Source organism: Triturus cristatus, chromosome 1_2 (genome assembly GCF_964204655.1).
Source record: "Triturus cristatus chromosome 1_2, aTriCri1.1, whole genome shotgun sequence".
In the NCBI taxonomy this organism is placed as follows: Eukaryota; Metazoa; Chordata; class Amphibia; order Caudata; family Salamandridae; genus Triturus; species Triturus cristatus.
The window spans coordinates 196,622,054-196,641,562 of record NC_140580.1 but is presented as its reverse complement, the minus strand read 5'-3'; the positions used below and the strand labels follow the sequence as shown (position 1 = coordinate 196,641,562).

At 44.0% G+C, this 19,509-nt stretch overlaps 1 protein-coding gene across 1 annotated transcript in view; it reads left to right on the top strand.

Moving 5' to 3' along the window:
• SORCS3 (sortilin related VPS10 domain containing receptor 3) overlaps nucleotides 1-19,509 on the top strand; it is a 2,496,310-nt gene that overhangs the window by 1,269,275 nt on the left and 1,207,526 nt on the right. The window contains exon 4 of the mRNA XM_085603452.1: nucleotides 13,600-13,758. Coding sequence (XP_085459578.1) covers nucleotides 13,600-13,758 — 159 coding nt within the window. The remainder of the gene's footprint in view (nucleotides 1-13,599; nucleotides 13,759-19,509) is intronic.

Genomic DNA, 19,509 nt, shown 5'->3' with positions numbered 1-19,509 from the left:
AGGCCGAAATAGTCAACTTAAGGTAAAGAAACACAAAACGTAATTAATGCATTGGAAATGAATAAAACAATGTTATTCCCTTGCTAATACCCTAATGTGTATGTATTTATCTAGCCATATGCGACAATTAAAGCCGTTAATGCTTATTTATTTAAGCGCAAATCACATAAACGTTGCTTAAGCTAAACATATACATTTAATATGCGTACAATCTTAGTTCACTTATTATTTTAGCCATGCAAATGCATTCCCACGTATGTTCCCTTGATTAATAAGGTTGGTTAGTTTGTCACAGCACACTGTTTAATCATTAAATTTATTGTTTTAGTCCTTTTAATATAAACATATATAAATGGATTGGGTATACCAAAATATTTTATTTTACCCGCTGCAGCAATCCCCCCTTTGGTGATTTTATCACCACCAAACAACCCACAAATTTCAATTTGTTTTTCCCTTTTGCAGAAATTTGAAATGTCTTTTTGCTTAATTAAAATTCAGTTTCCCTTTCATCTTCTCTCTGGGTTCTATCATACATGCTCTCCTTCCACTCTTCCATTTCTATTTCATTGAGATCTTTTTCTGGTTTCTTTTCTCTCTTTTTGTAAATTTCTCTTTTAACCTTCTTTTTATTTCTTCTATATCTACAACACATACATCCTAATCTAAGTAATAATAATACAAAAATCACACAGGTTAATGGAAATAATATTTTCCCTATTATAGTACTACCTAATTTACCTAAGAAAGCTTTTATAGCAGCCATCTTATTACTAATTCTAATCCAGATACTTTCAACCTCCAGTGGTTTTATTTCGTCATGCAATTCTGTAATATTTTTGATATAGACTTTTAGATCTCTGCTTTCGTCAGGAATGTAAGTGCAACAATGTTGAACTTTCAGCATTCCACAGACTCCACCCTCTTTTGCCAATAGAATATCAAGGGCAAGTCGATTTTGCATAAACATAGCACGCATGGCAACCAATTCAGTGTTTACCAATAGAAATCCTCCAGCTGTGCTTGTTGACAAACGATCCACAATAGTGGATAGTTTCCGAATATTATTTGCATTCAAAGATATTCCCACTGCTGGTATCAAGGCTCCAAAAATATCACCTACAATTTGTAACCAGGTTTCTCTTCTACTACGCATTAGTAGGTTATTTGGTCCACTATTTTCTACTCTATCCATGTGAAAGATCTTTGGAAAGACCAGGCCGACATAACATGTGCCATACCAATGGTCAGGCAGCCTGTAATAAGCCTTGTTCCCACAAATATAATACAATCCAGGGAAAACTGGGTCTTCTCCACCTCTAAATCTCCATCCAGATGCAATGAAGTATGTATCATGACACTCACTTGTCCCTATGTATATGTAATCATACTGGGATCTTTCTCTCATGATGCATAATTTGCCTTTCTGTGATGAATCTATAGCTATGGTTGGTCTAACATCACCTTGTGTTTCCTTGTTCCCATCTATTGCCCAAATGTTTTCCCCTTCTTTATGTCCTTCTGAATTCTTGTGTATTTTCAATCTTCTCTCCTCAACCATATCCAAGAATGTTTTCTCTTCTGGTTTCAAACTGCAAGTTAAATTGTTCTTAAAAATATATTCTAAGGTTAATCCTTTAGTTTCTATGAAAATTTCTCCTAATGTATTAGCATCTTTAGCTGGATTTAATTCTTTATTCATGGGCAAACGTCCAAGAATATTATCTATGTTAGACAGATTATACTCTAATTTTCCTACTTGATAAAATATACTAGTCAAGACGCTACATGTTATTCCATAAGTTGCTGGGAGGTGATGATAAGTCACCCCTTCTGAAACAGATGCAGGTAATTGCATGCAGACGTAGCAATCCCTTACTTCCATTGTTTTAACATATTCATACAACAGTTTTGAAAACACATTGCTAGAGAAATCATTTATTGACCTATCTTGATGCACGTGCTCTGTGCTTGTTCTAACTGGTATTACTTTTTGTGAGTTTTTCACTATATTAGTCATATTCTCAGTATGTCCTGCTAATGTATCTAGGGTTACTTTGAAAGAGATCAAAAGAGCGAGTACGCTCCAAAGAAGCATTAATAATCCTGTACAACAGCTACATGTCTTGCACCATCTTCTCATGAAGGTACATCTACTCTTGTTATCATCTATGTTAGCCATCTTGTTAGATCTAACCGTGTCTTTAGCCTCCTTTACTCCGCCTCCTTTAGCTTTTAAAGCTAAACTTTACAGGTTGTCCAAATATTGCAATTTTTCTTATTCAATCCTCTGTATTCCTACAAGGATCGCCTAAATTACTCAGCTTGGCCTTTCGTCGTTTTTCACTTCTTTCTCGTCATCCACATGCAGGATTTCCTGATCTTCCGCTTCTTCTCCGATGTCGGATAGGATAACTCTCAGGATTTCCCCAGTCTCTTCTTCTTTTATCAGTTTCAGCCAAGTCTCCTCTGGATTTCCTTGACTATCTGCCTCTTCTCCTCGTTCAGGCAGTGCCACGTACGTCTACTCAGGTGACTTATATTTCTGATTTGGCTTCCTTGCTCGTTTGTTTGCTTCTGACACTTCTGTTTCTCCCTCTTTCTCTGGATGCTGACTAGTTACCTCATTAACTTGTTCAGCCTCTGAGGGTTTAGCTCGTGTCAATCTGTATCTTAATTTCTTAATTTTATTTGGACAAATATCTCCTTTGGCGTTCCTTCTTGTTTTGCCGTCTTTGCCGTCTCTTTCCTCGATCCAAGTTCTCTTTCTCAGAACTCGACCTTCTGGTATCTCTGTTTCGCTGTCCTCAGATTCTGTTTCATTTGATTTTTTCTTTTCAGAAATCTCCTTTTCCACCTCTTTGGTTGGCCCTACCTCTGTCCCTCCTCGGGTCTCCGGCACGCAATCTTCTTGCTGACTTATTGTCCCTTCACCTGTCTGGATGTTGCAGTTCCCTACACCTCCTCGGGGATCTTCCGCAATCTGTCCCTCTCTTTCTATAACTGTCCCTTCCTCTTCTTCTTCCAGTATTTTCTCAGGTGGAATTTCTTCTGCTCTCTCATTTGGTGTAAATATTACTTCTGACTGAATGTTCTTTTCTTTTCTTTTCTTTTCTTCTTTCTGTGTTCACCACTTGCAGTTTGCTCGTCTCCAGAATCTGAAGTGTCTGAAATCTGCAATCTTTTCCTCAGAATTTCCTCTCTGGGGGTCTGAACTAGTCTTGGCTCATTTTCCCCCCTTTCAGGGTTTTCTTTTGTTTTTGTGTTTTCACTGCTTGACTCATCACTTGATTCTGATTCGTCAAAGTATTCTTTTCCAATGCCGTCTGCTGGATTTGGAACTCTCAGAGTGTGACTAGCATGTATCCAGTTCTTCAGTCCTGCACACTTCACAGCAGTTGTTGTAGTCAGGATGACCTGTCTTGGCCTCCCCCACCTTGAAACCAGGCAGTTTCTTCTTCTGTGTACTTTTATCCTTACCCAGTCCCCTGGGCTCAAATCATGGGCTGGTTTTCTTTCAAGAGTGGTGGCATCCGCTCCAACCTGGTGAAACACAGAATGAACTGCGTCAGCCAGGCCTTTACAGTAATCCAAAATCATGTCATCAGTTATAGTCATCAGCTTGTTGACTGGCACAAACACATGTCTCATGGCACGGCCCATGATGATCTCATGTGGACTCAAACCTGTGGTTCTATCGGGAGTAGACTTAATGGTCATCAAAACCAGAGGCAAGACATCAGGCCATTTCAACCCTGTGGCCAAACACATTTTTCCAATTCTATTTTTGATGGTACCATTCATTTGCTCGACCACACCAGAAGCCTCTGGTCAGTAGGCACAATGCAGTTTCTGTTGTACACCCAATGCTTCACAAATCAGTTTCATGATCTCATTGTAGAAATGTCCTCCTCTGTCTGATTCAATGGTTATTGGGAACCCGTACCTTGGGATGAATTCCCTCAACAACAGCTTGGCCACTGTGATTCCATCATTTCTTCTGGTCGGATATGCCTCCACCCACCTAGAGAACAGACAAACTACCACCAAAACATACCTCAGTTTGTTGTAAGGGGGCATTTCAATAAAATCTACTTGCATTCTAGTGAAAGGTCCTCCTTCCCGACCTATGGTACCCAAACTTACCACTGTTTTTCTTCCTGGATTGTACTGTTGACATGTTAAACATCTCTGACAGGGACTCTCTGCAATCAGCCTGAATTTTGGATTATACCAGGTCTGTTTAAAGGCCCTTATCATGGCATCCCTTCCCAGATGTCCTTGGCCATGATACATCCGTGCCATGGTTGACATCATGCTATCAGGCATTACTGGTCTTCCATCTCGATATACCCACACATGATCTTTTTCTCTGGGGGCACGTCCTGCTTTTACCCACTGTCTCATTTCCTCATCCCCTGCTTCATCCTGCAGTTGCCTCACTTCTTCCCATGTTTCCACAACGTTAGTAAACATTATGGAGCAAAAAGACATTTCCTTTTCCTTAGACCGATTGATCGAATATTTGTTTCGGGCACAAGACTGAGCCATGTCATTTGCAAACCGGTTTCCAGTAGTGATGTAATCACTACCTTGTCCATGAGCAGCTCATTTCACCACAGCCAATTCTTTGGGCATTTGTATTGCCTCAAGCAATTTTCCCACCACTTCTGCATTCCTTATGGGAGTTCCACTTGAAGTCAGGAAACCTCTTTGCAGCCATAGTTGGCCAAAATCGTGGACAACTCCGAAGCCATACTGGCTGTCAGTCATCACAGTCACTCTTGCATTTCTCCCAATCTTGCATGCTTTGGTTAATGCCACTATTTCTGCTACTTGAGCGGATCTAACTCCTTTCAAGGGTGATGCCTCTATAACTGCTGAAACTGTACACACTGCATAGGCTGCACTCAACACTCCTTCTTCCGTTCTCAGACAGGATCCATCCACAAAAAACACATGATCACTTTCTGGCAGTGGTAGGTCTCTTATATCAGGACGAGGTTTCGTGCAATAATCAAGCACATCCAGACAATCATGATCAGCTTCTTCTCTTATCTCCACTCTCTCTGCATCAGGCAAAAGTGTAGCTGGATTCACATTCACACATCTTTCCAGACTCACATTGTTCGCACCTAGAATGACCTTTTCATACTTAGTCAGCCGACTATGTGAAATGAACTGTGTTCGACTCCTTGTCAAAAGGATCGCCACACTATGGGGTACAAACACTTTTACTGGATACCCAATCACAATTCCCTCACTCTGCTCTAGGCTTCGGCATGTGGCCGCTACCGCTTTCAGACATCCTGGCAGACCTATTGCCACTGGATCTAACATTGATGAGAAATAGGCTATTGGCCTTCTTTGTCTTCCATGTTTCTGTATCAACACTGAAAGTGCACACCCATTTCTCTCACTACAGTATAGCTCAAACTCCTTTTCATAGTCTGGCATACCTAGTGCAGGTGCTTCACAAAGACTGTTCTTCAGCTGTTTGAATGCTGCTAGTTCTTCTTTGTTCAGTTCAAGGGTGTCTTTTACCTCACTTTTTGTCAATTTCACCAATGGTTTGGCAATCAGAGAGAAGTTACTTATCCACTGACGACAGTACCCAACCATTCCTAGGAACATTCTTACTTCTCTTTGGGTCATTGGAGCTCTCATTCCTCTAATGATTCGGATTCTGTCTATGGTTACTTTCCTCAGGCCTTTCTCAATATTATGACCCAAATATGTCACTTCCTTCTTACAGTACTGCAGTTTTGCTGGAGATACCTTAAGTCCTCCATCTGCCAGGTGATTTAGCAAAGCTATGGTATCTGTTTCACAAGCTTCACGTGTCTTTGACGCCACCAATAGGTCGTCAATATACTGGACCAAAACCAAATTTTCAGGCATAGTAAGGCTTTCCAGAGATTTCTTTAACAGCTGATTGAAAATGGAAGGGCTTTCTGTGTACCCCTGTGGGATTCGGCACCATGCCAAAATACGGTTTCCAAACCTGAATTCAAAAAGTGGCTGGCTGTCATGATGCAAAGGTATGGAAAAGAAAGCATGACACAAATCAATTACTGTATACCATTCTGCATCATGTGGGATCTGATACAAAATTACTGAGGGATTTGGAACAATTGGACAACAGGAAACATACAATCTTGTTAACTTTTCTCAAATCTTGTACAATCCTGAATTTCCCACTTGGCTTTTTCAGTCCCATGATAGGCGAATTACATGGACTGCTCATTATTTCCCTCAGCACTCCTTGCTGGATCACCTTCTCAATTAAAGGGGTTACCCCTGCTATTATTTCTGGGGTCAGTCTGTACTGTGGAATATTGGGGTAAACAGCTCCCTCTTTTACAGCAATTCTCACTGGGTCTACATTTCTCATCAGGCCTACATCTTCCCCAGTGAAGTCCCAGACCGCTGCTTTCACTGTCTGTTTCAATTCTGGGGGCAATTCATCTGGATTGAATACAGCATAGGTTCCAGCAACCTCACACTCTCGATTAGCTATGGTCATTTTATACAGGACATCCTCATCTGGTGTTTCAAAAGCTATTCCGTCTGGTGTACAGAATATGGTGCAATTCATTTTGCACAACAAATCCCTTCCTAATAGATTCACAGGACTGGTGTCACACACCACAAATCTATGCATGTCTGAGAATTTCCCTATTCTGACCTTTACAGGATCAGTAAGGTACGTTTTTATCTGGGTGTTTGACACACCAACTACTTGGATTGTTTCATCCGAAAGAGGAAGACTTTTCACATCTGCTGATCTGACAGTGGATCGTGTAGCTCCAGTGTCTACTAAGAAAGTAATGTTTTCATCATTAACCTTTCCATCAACAAATGGTCCTGTCTGATCTATTTCTAGAGATGCGCCAAGTACGCACTCTGCTTCCTCTTTTCGGCACCGTCAATAGATTTCTTCTGGCTCACTCTCATCATTGTGCATCCAATATTGTGACACATCACTCGCGCGTTGCGGTTTGTTTACCTGTTCTTCATTGTAGAATCCCGTTTCTATGCTATACCTCTGTGTACTTCGGCTCTGTGGTAAGGGCGGTTTTGGCACCTGATTCTGTAGACCGACAGCCTTCTGCTGTTGCGGCGATGGGCCACTCCCCTCACACTGCACCTGTGGATTTAATGACGGATTTTCATCATTAGCAAGAGGTGGATTTTTACACTCGGATTTCCAATGCCCTAGCCTGCCACAGTTGTGACAAGGAAATTTCTTCTTGGCCTCCTCAGTGTTACCCTTTCCCTTTCCTGGACCAAACTTTGATTTTATGCCTGAATTATTGGCTTGTTCTATTAGCTGAGCCTCCTGCCTCTCTGCAACTTTTACTTGAGTCCACATTGCCTTCTCTTTAAGTTTCCGCTGTTTTGCCTCAATTTCATCACTAAAATATTTAGCATGTCTCAGAATCTCATCTATTTTCTTGCTCTGCCAGTCCATGGTGTGCTGCTTGATCATGTCCCCAATCTCAGGACGCAGACCATACACAAATCTGTACACAAAATGACTCAGGTCCTTTTCTCCCAGGCTGTCATCCCCACTAAACTGTTTAAACGCCAGAATTAGCCTCTCATAATATGCATGGACTGACTCTTTCGCTTCCTGATGTGTTCGATCTATTTTAACCCAATCTGTTTCTTTTGGGGGCACTTTATTCTTCAAGAAGGCCATGACCTGTTCATACTTCTTCATGACCTCTGGGTCTGGAGCTCCTGTTTTGGGATCTCTCGGGTATTCTTTAGTGGGCCAGTCTATGACTATCTTACATTCTGCCCACAAATCTGCTGGCACTATTATATCAAACAGGCTATTTAGATCAATCCACAACACTTTTGACAGTTTCACAAATCTGCCTACCTGTCGGTACCACTCGACCGGCTTTTCCCGTAATCGAGGGAAGTCATTGGTGAATGACAAAATGTCCTGTCTGGTCCATGGGACGTGCACATATCCTCCTCCTGGAATCTCTCTCATAGGTAATTCCATTACCACTTTTTCCTTTTCTCTCACGGGAAACGCTGGCAATGTTCTGTCTGAGATGTCATCTCGCTTTCTATACCACCTGCTCTTCCATTTATCCACATCTCCCCATTTTCTTAATACTGTGATTATGTCCCTAATCTGCCCTATTCGTCCTGCAGCGTTCAGATTCTCAATGTCTTTTTCTGTAAAATCCACTCTGTAGGGCTTTTGTAATGCCTTTACCTTGTCCATGTCAATTCCCATTTCACTCGCTATTTCTGCTAGTCTGTCATGTAAATTCTTCGCTCTCCAGGTGATGCTCTTGCATAGGAACAGTAGTTCCTCATCTTGGTAGTTTTTCAGCTTTTCTGTTGGAATTGTCCCTACTATCAATTCTTCTAACACCATCCTCAATTTCGCAACATCAATGGTATGTAATTATTTTTCTTTATCCTGCAAACCTTTTAGCCAGTCATTCAAATATTCAGTAGTTATGCTCACTGACTTTTCTACATTTCCTGGTTCTGTCAGTCTCTGTGGTTCTAACATCGATCCCTCTACCCTTCGGTTTCTCTCAACAGTATCAGAACAATAAAATGGATATTTTGACACAGGTAATTCTCTTTTACCCATAGCATGTTCCCAGGAATTTTCTTTCGTTCTCATCAGGGGCTGTTCTGCCTGTTTCTGGTTCACATACGGAACGATTAGTCCCTGCTCACTGTTTTTCTGCTTCTCAAAAATAGGCATAACAGGACCTATGGTCACAGGAACTGTAACTGCTTCTAGATTTTTCGTTAGTTCCCTTATTTTCTCAGTCAATTCTAAGGTGGTTTCCGCTAGTTCTCTAGATTTTTCATTCTCAACCTTAGTCTCCTTCTCTTTAAGTGAATTTCTCCGTTTTACTTCTGGGGTCATAACTTCTGTTTTAATGATTCTCAGGGTCTCCCTCACTGATGTTCCTGTAGTGGGCGTTTCTGGCTCTTGTCTGTATGGAGGCGGGCTCTTGTAAAACATATCATCTAAAACATCGTCATCTGTGTCACTAGCCCCATACCTCTGAGTTTCTACATGATTTCTTTTTTCTAGACATTTTCTTCCTCCACTTTCCCCTTCCGTTCTAAGAGGAAATAATCCTTCCGTCATACTGGCATCTCGCCACCTCCTCATTCTATCGCTATGAGTCTCTCGATCATTCGGCCGCCCGAACATGTACCGGTACCTGGATCCATTTCTCTGCTTTTCTCGCTCATGCATCTCATCTTCCCAATCTGTCAATGCCTCAATCTGCGTAGGCCTAGGTCGCGGATCTAAACTCATCATCCTTTCCCGTAAGTTCCTTAATATGGCCAAATTAAAAGACCCATCCTCTGGAAACGCTAGAACTCCGTCTTCCTTTGTATACTTTGCCCAAATGTCTAACCAGATACAGGTATGGTACCCATATTTCGCAACCATAAAGGATGCGGGGGTCTTTGCCGGAGGAAGTAACTGTCCTTCCCTAGTCACAATTTTCTTGTCTTTTACAAATAAATTTTTCAATTTACTAAACACAGACTTTTTCTTTCTCTCGGGTGAATGATAATACATTTTCCCGTCTTCCGTGAACTCTTTTAGTCTTCTATACCTCGGTATGATTTTTAATCCAATAATAGCGCGACTGTTACTCACGCACCAATCCTGGCGCGTCTACGTCACTGTCACAACTTCCAATCCCTGCGCGACTCACACTAACGCATCAATCCTGGAGCGTCTACGTTGTTGTCACAACTTCCAATCCCTGCGCGACTCACACTAACGCACCAATCCTGGAGCGTCTACGTCACTGACTAGCTGTCCAATCCCAGCGCGGTCCTTCTGACGTCTACAGTCGCTGCAGCTGCTTTTACTCCTGACTCCTGTCCTCAGTCTACCCCTCCTTTACAAACTACTCGGTAGACTTTGTTTCAAATTTACAATACTGGTTAGTTACAACGTACAAACATCTCCATTGTCTGCTCCGCTAACCACAGAATAGCAAAAGACCTTTCCCACGAGAATCCTGTTTTCCCGAGAGCAGCGCTTACCTCTGCCCTACTACAGAATTATTACGTCCGTTGGCAAAATAGCACATCCCTCTACTTCACCCTTCTACCACGCATTAATTAACTGTTCTCTCCGGAATTAAAACACATAGTTGGAAACGTAATGCTCCTAAGAAGTAACACCAGAGTTCCGCAATTAATTCAAATGCTTATTTCATTCACGCACTTTCACACAAAGAAGTACTGTTCATTCACACAGAATCCTGCTTTCCCGAGAACAGCGTACAGTCTGTCCTACTACAGAATTATAACATTCGTTAACAAAGCAGCGCTTACCTCTACCTTGTCCTTCTAACAAGCTCAGAGTACACCTGCTACCTTTCCAGTAAAAAGCGTTATCGTCATACCTACTGGTTTCCTGGTACTTTAGACTGAAATTTCACAAATAATTCTTTGCTATCATATACACTTCTCTCACACAGAAATTGTCTCTAATGGTGACACACAGCGATGTCACCAAATCGAACCCAGACAATGCGGCGCGCAACTTCAATTTTTACGCGTTTCCCCCTACGGGCAACCACAATCCCGTCTTTCCCGAGAACAGCGCTTACCTCTGTCCTACTACGGAATTGTCATCGACTTCTTAAATCCCAGAAGCCGTACAGACTACATAGAACTCACTACGACTTCAACATATAGTGTTAATACATATATCAACATCAATTGATAATCAATAAGCTATATATACATGCCAAAATCATCATCTAAAACAATAAACTCATCTCTAGCTACCCTGAATACTGGTAGCTATATATATATATACAACTCATCAAACCTAGACAATAAAAACCATCATCTTGCTACCAAGAAAACTGGTGCAGTTCAGAACACAAAATCTCCTCCTGCTTCCACGGACGGAATGATTTCACAGTCACACGCACATATACAGATCACACGCTGGTGGGGCCCATAACACCAACATTCATTCTCATCAATCTATCCGTGCCTACAGGGGAGAGAGGTCTTCAATTTCCCTCCCGAACTACAGCTTTATTTCCCTTGGATGGAGGAGACCACATCTATTTAATTTATCCTTACAATTCCTCCATCCGGAGGCCAACTGGATCATTTAGTTGACTAGTGATTTGATGATAAACACTTCAATTCATTATGCTAATAAAATATACATTTCAAGAAATAACCACCCGACACAGTTCTTCAAACAATCAATTTCTTTATCTAATTAAAATTGCCAGTCAAAATCCTAACCAGTGCAATAAAATCTTGAGTCATAATTACCTATTCTGGCTAATTGTCATTCTCTAAGTCAGAATCGGGTCCTCAGAAAATCATCAAAGAGTCTAGCGTCCCGTCCTCTGCTGTCAGCGTCGTGAATAGCATCGATCAGGGTGCGTCTCAAGATCGTAGGGTGGTAACCTCATTTCCCTCTCTGGACTACTAATATTTATACTGAAATTTTGCATGTAAAGGAAACATTTCATAATTTCTAGTCATTTCATTGGCTGAATTCAGCCCCGTCCCAAGATTTTAAGCAACAATTTTAATGTTCACATTCGGATGATGTATTAAACTAGGCATATGGGAAAATCGTTCCCAGGTCAGGAAAGTATCAGTCTATTGTGGAAAGGTGGCTTTTGGTTCCCACTTTGCAACATTTTCATCCATGTTCAGGGACATTGGCATCTCGCCCAGAGTAGGCTTCATGGACCTGGTTCAGGGGTTCAAGGAGAGGTTGCTACGTAGTCAGTGCAGACGCCTTTCTCTGCTGTCAATTGCATGAAGTCATGTACTTTAGTGTGGATTCAGTTGGCGGCCATCTTTTAGCAGGCCGAAATAGTCAACTTAAGGTAAAGAAACACAAAACGTAATTAATACATTGGAAATGAATAAAACAATGTTATTCCCTTGCTAATACCCTTATGTGTATGTATTTATCTAGCCATATGCGACAATTAAAGCCGTTAATGCTGGTTTATTTAAGTGCAAATCACATAAACGTTGCTTAAGCTAAACATATAAATTTAATATGCGTACAATCTTAGTTCACTTATTATTTTAGCCATTCAAATGCATTCCCACGTATGTTCTCTTGATTAATAAGGTTGGTTAGTTTGTCACAGCACACTGTTTAATCATTAAATTTATTGTTGTAGTCCTTTTAATATAAACATATATAAATGGATTGGGTATACCAAAATATTTTATTTTACCCGCTCCAGCACGACTGCCTCCACAACACGAATGCCCCCACTTGCAGAGGTGGGGCACAGTACCCTCCTCCCAGACCTGACGGAAACCTCAAACTTACTCCATCAGGGCAGTGCATCCATCACATAAAGCAACGTCTCCTACTGTCCACTGCTCAAACACCGCACAGCCATGTATAAGATACTAGGAAATGCCCAGAGGTGGAGCCTGCCACTAATTTCAACACCCCACAAATGATGATAGAAACCGTGAAACTGCATCAGGGGCTGTGCCTCTTTCCCTTGGCCCATCACAGTACCAGCTCGTGGCTGGTCACCTTCGCCTTGATTACATTAATGAAGCAGCAACTTATCTACTAGGGGGCAGATTAACAAGCTCCAAGTGCCACATTTATGCCGCCGTTGCGTCACTTCTGTGACGCAGCACCGGCGTAAACCATGCGCCATGTTGCACCTTATTTATAATGTGACGCATCTAGGGAGATGCGTCACATTGTAAAGCCCTGCGCCACATGAAACCTGCGTTAGGTTTCATGTGGGCGTTCCGGCGTAGGGTGGGCGTTCGATCGCAGGAACGCCTTGTAAAAGTGACTCAGTGAAATCTACAGGATTTCACTGAGTCACTTTTACGTCCATGCTACATCAAAACACTGTGCCTGCTTGAAGCAGGCGTAAGGAGTGACGCAGCATGTTAGGCATGGGGCTTCCCTGAGCATTGCTGGAGCCGCGTCACACTTGCGACACGACTCCAGCAAAGCGCCGCCCTTATGCCACAGGATGCGACACGCATCACCCTCTCCTTGCGCCACGGTGCGCCGCATTGTAAATGCGATGCACTCGTGGTGGCGCAGGGAGGGAATTGCATGTCGCATCTTTTCTGGTGCATCCCTGCTGATTTGCAGAGATGGGCCAGAACTCATAAATCTGCCCCTAGATGTTCACGTCGTATTACTTTATTTTCATTAAGAATTGTCAACTATTTGTGAATATATGTGCTTGATTGAGTACTCTAATTGCATCGAGCATTCTGCGACAGTTCATTAAGCTGAAGGACAGAAGTGATTTCTCCCTGCTGGTTTGTACTAATCTTGAGCTCATCACTTTCTCATTTATCTTTCTATTTTATAATATGCTCCTGCTATTTTCATGTTGCCTAGTCCTGCACATGGACACAGCCAGATATGCTGTTTCATTTAATGCTTTCATACACACAAGGACCTTGGTGAAAGTAACATGAGCTCGTTGGTGATTTGTTGGTTGGAAGTGATGGCTGTATCGCAGGGATGGGACATTTCTATTCCAATAGCACATTTGTAAATGTCTTTTTCTTCAAATGTACCCTTTCTAGATAATGCTCCTCAGTGACCCAGAAATTGAGAGCAGCATTTTGATCAGCTCGGACGAGGGGGCCACCTACCAAAAGTACCGGCTGAATTTCTACATCCAGAGCCTGCTCTTCCACCCCAAACAGGAGGACTGGATTCTGGCCTACAGCCTGGACCAAAAGGTGAGGAATTCGCTTCACGTTTTATTGGTGTCTCGGATCTGACGTGTCTTAAGCTCTGCTTCTCGCTGTTCAATACATTGCATTTATTTCACGATACTGTCAATATGTCCTTCAGTAGTGTCGGCATGTGGTGGATATCTGTAGCGTGAGACAGGTGTGTGGTTTCAGCTACTACTCCCCAGCGAAGGGCCTGAGTGACTTTCCTGAATTTAAAAGAAATCGCTGTTGATGTGGTTTACTTGCAAAGGAAATAAAATCAAAATGTAAATCCATTCTTTGATCGATTTAGACAACTGTCAAAGAGATGTAAAGCTTAAATCTTTGATGAAACCGTGAAAGGCTGGCGCGAGGAGCCCTAAAAGGCCTTTTGATGTGGGGCTGTTTCCATCTGCGGTGGCTAAAAGCTGCGCGAATGGTTCCTGCGTTCGCAGGCCAGGGCGGCCGTCTCGTCCCCGCGCGGGCACGGCATGAAAGTTTGATGTGTTGTGTGGAACATGTTGCGCGGAGTAGGCACGGTTGGAAGAGGCGAGCAGCTGTGCTGTGGCGTGATGTATCTCCTTCCATTTTGGCTTAAGGGCAAAGTTTTGCTCAACAGAAGACGTTAGAATTATGGCACCTGGGGCTGATAGATTTTCTAATCAGAAAGCAGATTTGGGAAAAGACTCCTGCACCAGGCACTCTTTCTTGTTGACAACTTTGCATAAAGCAGCCGCGTGACTGAGTGTTCTGGTCTCTCATAAAATGCATCTCTTGTAGCGCCGCCGCCACACAGCTCTTTTAAATCAATGACTGGGAACCGGAGCAAAATGATGCAGCGACATTTGCGAAGATATCATAAACATTGTTTTTTTTTTAATCTTTTGAGATTACGGAGGTGTTTTACATCATACAATATTGGGAGCTTTTAGGTTACATAAAGGTTTGAGATGAGAGTGGCAGAGATTTTATTAGGCAGAGATGGAGACAAGCGGGGATGTGGAAGATAAAATACAGCCAAGGCAGTGATTTTCACAAACGCAGATCGTTTTCTTAAAGCCCTCATAAATGTATTTTCCATCTGATCATGAGCAGATAAAATTGATATGTTGGCTGCAAAACTTAACAACTTGTTTCATTTTCTGATTTTCTTGCCAGTACGAAATGCATGCCCTAGAATGTGAGTAAACTAAGCCACAGCCCACGTGTTAACAGAAGGTGAAGATGCTCTAATTAAAATACAAGGGTGCCAATGTCAAAAATTTACCTGAACAGTCAGAATGAAAGGAACAGTCCATTAAAAAACAGGCCACCCTCCTTAGAGACAGACGCCTTAACCCTTTCGCTGCCAGGCTTTTTCCCCTCCCTTGCCACAGTTTTTTTTTTTAGCTATTTGGAATAGTTCATGCGTAGGCCCCCGTAACTGTTTGTCCACATCAGGTATCCATGCCCGATTTGTGTCCTTATTTTTCAACATCCTGAGGATTGTAAAGGTACCCAGGGTTTGTAGATTCCCCTGGAGGGGACAAAGACATTAGCCAAATAGTGCTAAAATGGGAAAAAGTGCTGCATCTGTTTTTTTCCCCTGAACACGGTATCAACAAAGGGTTTGCGGAACAAAAACTACAATCTTCTCAGCTTTCAGGAGCATGCAGACTTTTGTTAGAAAAACAATATTTTCTACACAGTTTTGGCATTTTACTGGGACATATCCTATTTTTTCTATATTTTGTGCTTTCATCCTCCTTCCAGTTAGTGGTAGAAATAGGTGTGAAACCAATTATGGATCCCAGAAAGCTATATATTTCTGAAAAGTAGACACAATATTGGAGTCAGCAAGGGGTCATTATCTATCGAAAGTATCAGATGAAATGATAAAATATTGAAATTGAGTTGAAAATAACAGCCATTTGTGACTACATTTTCTCCTTTAATATATTTTAACTATGACAGATTTTTGAAAGCAATATACCGTTACACCCGCCGGACACTTATGGTTGTGGAAATATGTAGGGCTTTTAGGTGCACCAAGAACCCGAGGTACCCAGATCCAGTAACTGAGCTGCATCTTGCAATGTTTTTTCATTGTGTACCGGTTATACAGCAATTAATTGGGTAAATTATAAAGAGTGAAAAATAGGTATAAAGAAAAACTATGTATTTCCAAAATTGTAACAAGATATGGAGGTTACATGTAGTGGTTATTTGCGCATCTCTGAAATTGTGGGTACCCATACTAGCATGTGAATCGGAGGACCTTTTTCAAAATTACTTCTTTTTTACACACTGTTTCACATTTAGATGGCAGAAATGCATGAAAAGACAATGGGTAATAACACTTGTTCTACTGTTCTGTGCTCCCCAATGATTCCTGATAAAAAAAATAGTACATCAATTGCTTGGGTAGGCCTAGTGCCTGTGACAGGAAACTGCCCAAAAAGTAAATATGGACACATCACATTTTTACACAGAAAGCTGACCTTTTTTTTGCAATGTGCCTAGCTGTGGATTTTGCACCCTAGCTCAGCCGGCACCCAGGGAAACCTAGCAAAAGTGTACATTTTTAAAAACTAGACATCCAGAGGAACCCAGGATAAGGTGACCTGTGTGGCTCTCACCAGGTTCTGTCCCCCAGAGTTCCTTGCAAAATTCAAACTTTGTCAAACAAACACACTTTCCTCCCATTTCTTTGATAGAAAGTCCTGGAATCTGTGGGGAGCCACAAACTTCCACCCACCCAGCATTCCCCTAAGTGTCTCTATAAAAATGGAATCTCACTTGTGTGGGTAGGCCTAGTCCCGTGACAGGAAATGGCCTAAACCATATTGTGGAGACTTGAAATTTATTGATCACAAAGAGACTTGGTTTTGCGGGGGAGTCACCTACGTTTTTGGTCCCGGGCTTGGCGGCCAATTCGGGAAGTGTTAAAACTGGCGAATTCTGGTTGGCTAGGGCTTGCGCCAAAGCCAGGCTGAAACCACCACTCTAGTCAGGGCTGGGGAGTTACACGCCGAAGACAACCCCTGCTCACCCCCTTGGTAGCTTGGCACGAGCAGTCAGGCTTATCTCTGAGGCGATGTGTGAAGCGTTTGCGGGCGCACCCAGCAACAACACCCAAGGCCCACCACAAAGGAAACTACACACAAGGTATTCTATAAAAATAGCCTTTGTATTATACACAACACATTAGATAAAAACACACACTTTACAATGTGCCAACAGGCACGGGCAGAATTTACAAAGGATTATATGTACAGGGGACAGGGCCGCCTGGACCACTGTCAGGAATTAGCACTTTTAGATATTTAGCACTTAGCACCAAATATAAAATTACTGTAGCACAAAAATAACATATATAGCACACAACCAGTAACTACTGGTAACAAGAAAGTACCACCTACGCAACCCTAACCACCTTAGGATACTATCACGCAGGGACTCAGAACCTCCCTAGTACCACCGGTACCAGGGGAACACAACCACCTAAGTATCACAATACCTGTAGGGGAAAACACACATTACACATGATGCATAAAACATTCAGAGGTGCAGAACATGGCAAATGACGCATAAACTCATTCAGAGGTGCCGGGCAGGTAAACACATGATGCATAAAAAATTCAGCGGTGTTCTGAAAGAAAACACATGATGCAGAAGCTACATTCAGCGGTGTCATAAAAGAAAACACACGATGCATAAAACATTCAGAGGTGCAGATAAGGAACATTAGCGAGAAACTCTCATGAGCCACCACCTGTGGCAGTCCCTAGGCCAACTGGCCTGGTCAGGGCTAGGACGCCCTGTGTTCAAGTCAGGCTGCGCCAGCTGCGCAAAGCAAAACGTAATTATCCCCACCTAAACATTGCAGCTGCCCACTAAGTGCTGGGCAGCTGTAGGAAGGAGCGTGGGCACCACTGTGCCCTTTCAAACACAAATCTGTCGCTCTTGTGGGGACCCTCTCTGGGCTCTTGCCAAAAGAATGTCTCCTAGAGCTTTCGTGGCCCTAAACGTTTACTGTGGGGCCGGGGGGGGAGCGACCCGCTGCCATCTGGGGCCGCCCCATCACGAAACAACTGGTGCCCCCTTTAGGTGGAGCCTCGATGGGCTCTTACACTACGGCCCCCTTCGTTGGAGCGCCATGCGCTCAGAAACCACAATGCCTCCAACGGGGGAGTCCCTCTCAGGGACTCGAGAGATTACTGCCCTCGCACCCCCAAGCACGTGCGCGGAGTCCCCCAGCCCTCTTAACCACTCACCAGGCTGTCTTCAGGGGACTCCCGCGTCGTCTGCTCTTTCTCGGTCCCGGCGGACTCCGGGGCTGCTTCTCTACGCGGAGGGGGGAGGCACCGACAATGTGCCTCGCGCCCCCCTCCGCACCAGCTCCTGCCGCCGCGCTCCTTTCCTCAGTCCAGTGCGGGGTGGGCTCCCGCCTGGATCGTCACTCTCGGGCCGAGGTCTGGACCAGCCGCGACGCTTCCGTAGGAGGCGGGGTAGGCTCCCGCCCTCCTTCTATCAGTTCCGGGTGTCCCGGAGGCCCGCCCTCAGCCGCCTGACTTCCGGCTGAAGCCCGGTCACGGCGGTGAAGTCCTTGGCAATGAGAGGGGTAGGCTCCCTCACCAACGAGCACAACGGCAGGGTGGGCACCCGCCGAACTCGGCAGATACCGGCGGAATCGCGGGGTGGGCACCCGCTATCAGGATCCCAGCGCTCACAGCGCTATAAAGCAGAACAGCGCTCCCAGCGCTACAAGAAGCCCAGAAAGCGCTCCCAGGCACTGCACATCAAGGGAAAGTCCAGCAATCAAATGTTCTGGCAAAGTGCAGGGGGGCAGAGACTGGGCCCAGGGCCAGCTCACAGGGCCCTCCAGCAGGGAGGCAGTCCCCAGTGGCGGTCTCTCCTGGCGCCCAGCAGCAGCAGGCCCCCCTCAAGTTGATCCTGGAAGAGAACAAATTGTAAGGGGACACAGCCCCTTTTTATACAGTACAAGTCTTTGTCTGCAAGGTGCAGGGAAGGGGCGAACCAGTTACATCTGGTTCCTGAGCACTTTGTTTTGCTCTGCCCCTCTCCCTATTCACTGGCAGCCCAGGGTCATCAGACGCACCACAGGGGCCGGAGCCAGCACTATGTGGGGAAAGCCCTGTCCTATTCAGGACCCAGGTATACTCCTCCCCTGCCATCAATATGCTAACTCCCTATTCACCACTGGGTGACTCCTCCTGACTCTGGGGATTTCCCTAACCCGTCACGTGACCTCCACCAGCCAATCGCCAGACAGCCACACATTCCATACTGCACACTGAAGTACCCACTTCTAGATGTGGCACTTCCACACTAGGTACATGCACGCCGCACACATCATCGCACAGCATTCACTCCCACGAGTCCGCACATACCAAACTCGGGCCTGCACACCCCACGCATCAGGAACTACCAGGACACATACATTCCCCCATGCATTCCTATGGGAGGGCAGGCCAACCTCAACACACGCACGCACTTTACCCTGGGACACAGCGGTAAAGTGCGCAGAAACCCAAAAATCATTACACCAAGTCACCCATAAAAAGCAAAAAGTTTCGGGGGTGAACCTGCCAGAAGGGCCGGGTCCAACACAACCCCCTTCCAGCCAAAACGCAGGGTAGACCAATCACCACCGTGAAGGTCTTCCCTGCTTTGGGCGACAAAACACGGACGCAGGCCCGCAACGGCAGGGACACTCTCCGGTTTTACGCCACTCTAAACCCATGGAATTCCTTCTAACAGAACTCGGCGGAC